This window comes from Pteropus alecto, unplaced genomic scaffold (assembly GCF_000325575.1).
Source record: "Pteropus alecto unplaced genomic scaffold, ASM32557v1 scaffold42, whole genome shotgun sequence".
Lineage (NCBI taxonomy): Eukaryota > Metazoa > Chordata > Mammalia > Chiroptera > Pteropodidae > Pteropus > Pteropus alecto.
This window is the reverse complement of record NW_006434825.1, coordinates 11,863,380-11,864,918: the sequence shown is the minus strand read 5'-3', so window position 1 is coordinate 11,864,918 and position 1,539 is coordinate 11,863,380. Positions and strand designations below refer to the sequence as shown.

The 1,539-nt window shown below is 56.5% G+C and overlaps 1 protein-coding gene across 1 annotated transcript in view; it reads left to right on the top strand.

The window, feature by feature from the left end:
* Positions 1–52: 52 nt before the first annotated feature.
* Positions 53–1,539, top strand: part of PSMB10 (proteasome subunit beta 10) — a 3,166-nt gene continuing 1,679 nt past the window's right edge. Inside the window, exons 1-4 of the mRNA XM_006909786.3 lie at positions 53–815; positions 1,026–1,113; positions 1,198–1,295; positions 1,405–1,539. The exon at positions 1,405–1,539 is cut by the window's right edge and continues 2 nt beyond it. Of these exons, the coding sequence (XP_006909848.1) occupies positions 760–815; positions 1,026–1,113; positions 1,198–1,295; positions 1,405–1,539 (377 nt within the window). The 5' untranslated portion in view covers positions 53–759. The remainder of the gene's footprint in view (positions 816–1,025; positions 1,114–1,197; positions 1,296–1,404) is intronic.

The window sequence follows — 1,539 nt, the reverse complement described above, 5'->3', positions numbered from 1 at the left end:
TAGGGAAGCCAGGGAAGCCAGTGCAGTAGCCAGGGGAGAGAGGATACTAGCTGAGACTAAGGTGGTAGTTAGGTGAAAGATGTGGATAAAGATCATTTGGGAGGTGAAATAAAGCTTGGCCATCAGTAGAGCCCAGCATGCCTCCAGGCCACGAGATGAACAGCCATGTGGTGCCCCTCTTGGGAAAGGGAAGATAGCACATTAGAAGGAAGATAAAAGGATCAGTGAGTGTCCCCATGATGAATGATTGAGCCTCTGTGTTCGAGGTTTCTAAGAGGAAGCAAAGGCAACAAAGGCAGGAGTTGGGTGAAGGAGGGTGACAAAGGACAAAAGTCCAGGCCCCATGCTGTTAGACCTGTAATAATGTGGACAGAGACCTGGCAAATGGTCTGACAGCCTTAGGGTGCTGGAAACTGAGGTTAGAGTTGGTGTCAGAGAAAGAGGGGCTCAGATTGAAAAGGGGAGGAGTTGCTGAACAATGGCCAGAAGAGATTTGCCCTCTGTCCAGAGAGAGGACCTGGGAGGAGCATGGAGAGCCAGGATGGGGACATCACCACCTTCCCAAGCTGCTTGGGACCAGAGGTGAAGATGAAAGTGAAAGAGAAGCAAAACAGGGTAGTGTCGTCTGAGCTAAGGTGAAAGCGAAAGCAGATCCGTGAAGTCCCGCTGAGAGCAAGGCTTAGACCTTTCGCGCTCCCCACTGGTCTCACTCCTCTAACCGTCGACCCCCAATCCCTGGACTGCCCTGCTCACCCCAAGATGCTAAAGGCAGCGCTAGAGCCCCGAGGGGGCTTCTCTTTCGAAAACTGCCAGAGGTGAGGTGGGGAATGTTTGATCCAGAGCTGCTTATGCTCTCTGTAAGGTCTTCCGGGAGTGGGAGCCCCAGGGCCTTTATTCCTGGTGGCGAAAGGCTAGGGGGGGTAGCATGTGTTGGGTGACTTGGGTTCCCAGGCTTACTCCGGGAGGTCAGAGTGACCAGGATCGAGCTGGGGAACCTAAATATGGGCCACTCTCTTTGTTTCCAGAAACACATCCTTGGAACGGAAGCTCCCGGGGCTTCGGGTCCCTCATGCACGAAAGACCGGAACAACCATCGCGGGCCTTGTGTTCCGAGTGAGCAGGGGGAGGGGACTGGGAGGCTTACATGGGCGGCCTGGGATCAGCGGGTACTGAGTCAACGCTCTCTCCGCCCCCCAGGACGGGGTTATCTTGGGCGCGGATACGAGGGCCACTAACGATTCAGTAGTGGCGGACAAGAACTGCGAGAAGATCCATTTCATCGCGCCCAAAATCTAGTGAGAATCCCCTAACCCCGTTCTCCCACGCAAGAACCGCCCCCTCGTTCACGTCCCGGGTCCCGGCACATCCCGGCCCCGCCCACGCCGACACTCCCTTCGCCCTCAGCTGCTGTGGGGCTGGAGTAGCTGCGGACGCTGAGATGACCACGCGGATGGCGGCATCTAACATGGAGCTACATGCGCTGTCTACCGGCCGCGAGCCCCGCGTAGCCATGGTCACCCGCCTTCTGCGCCAAACGCT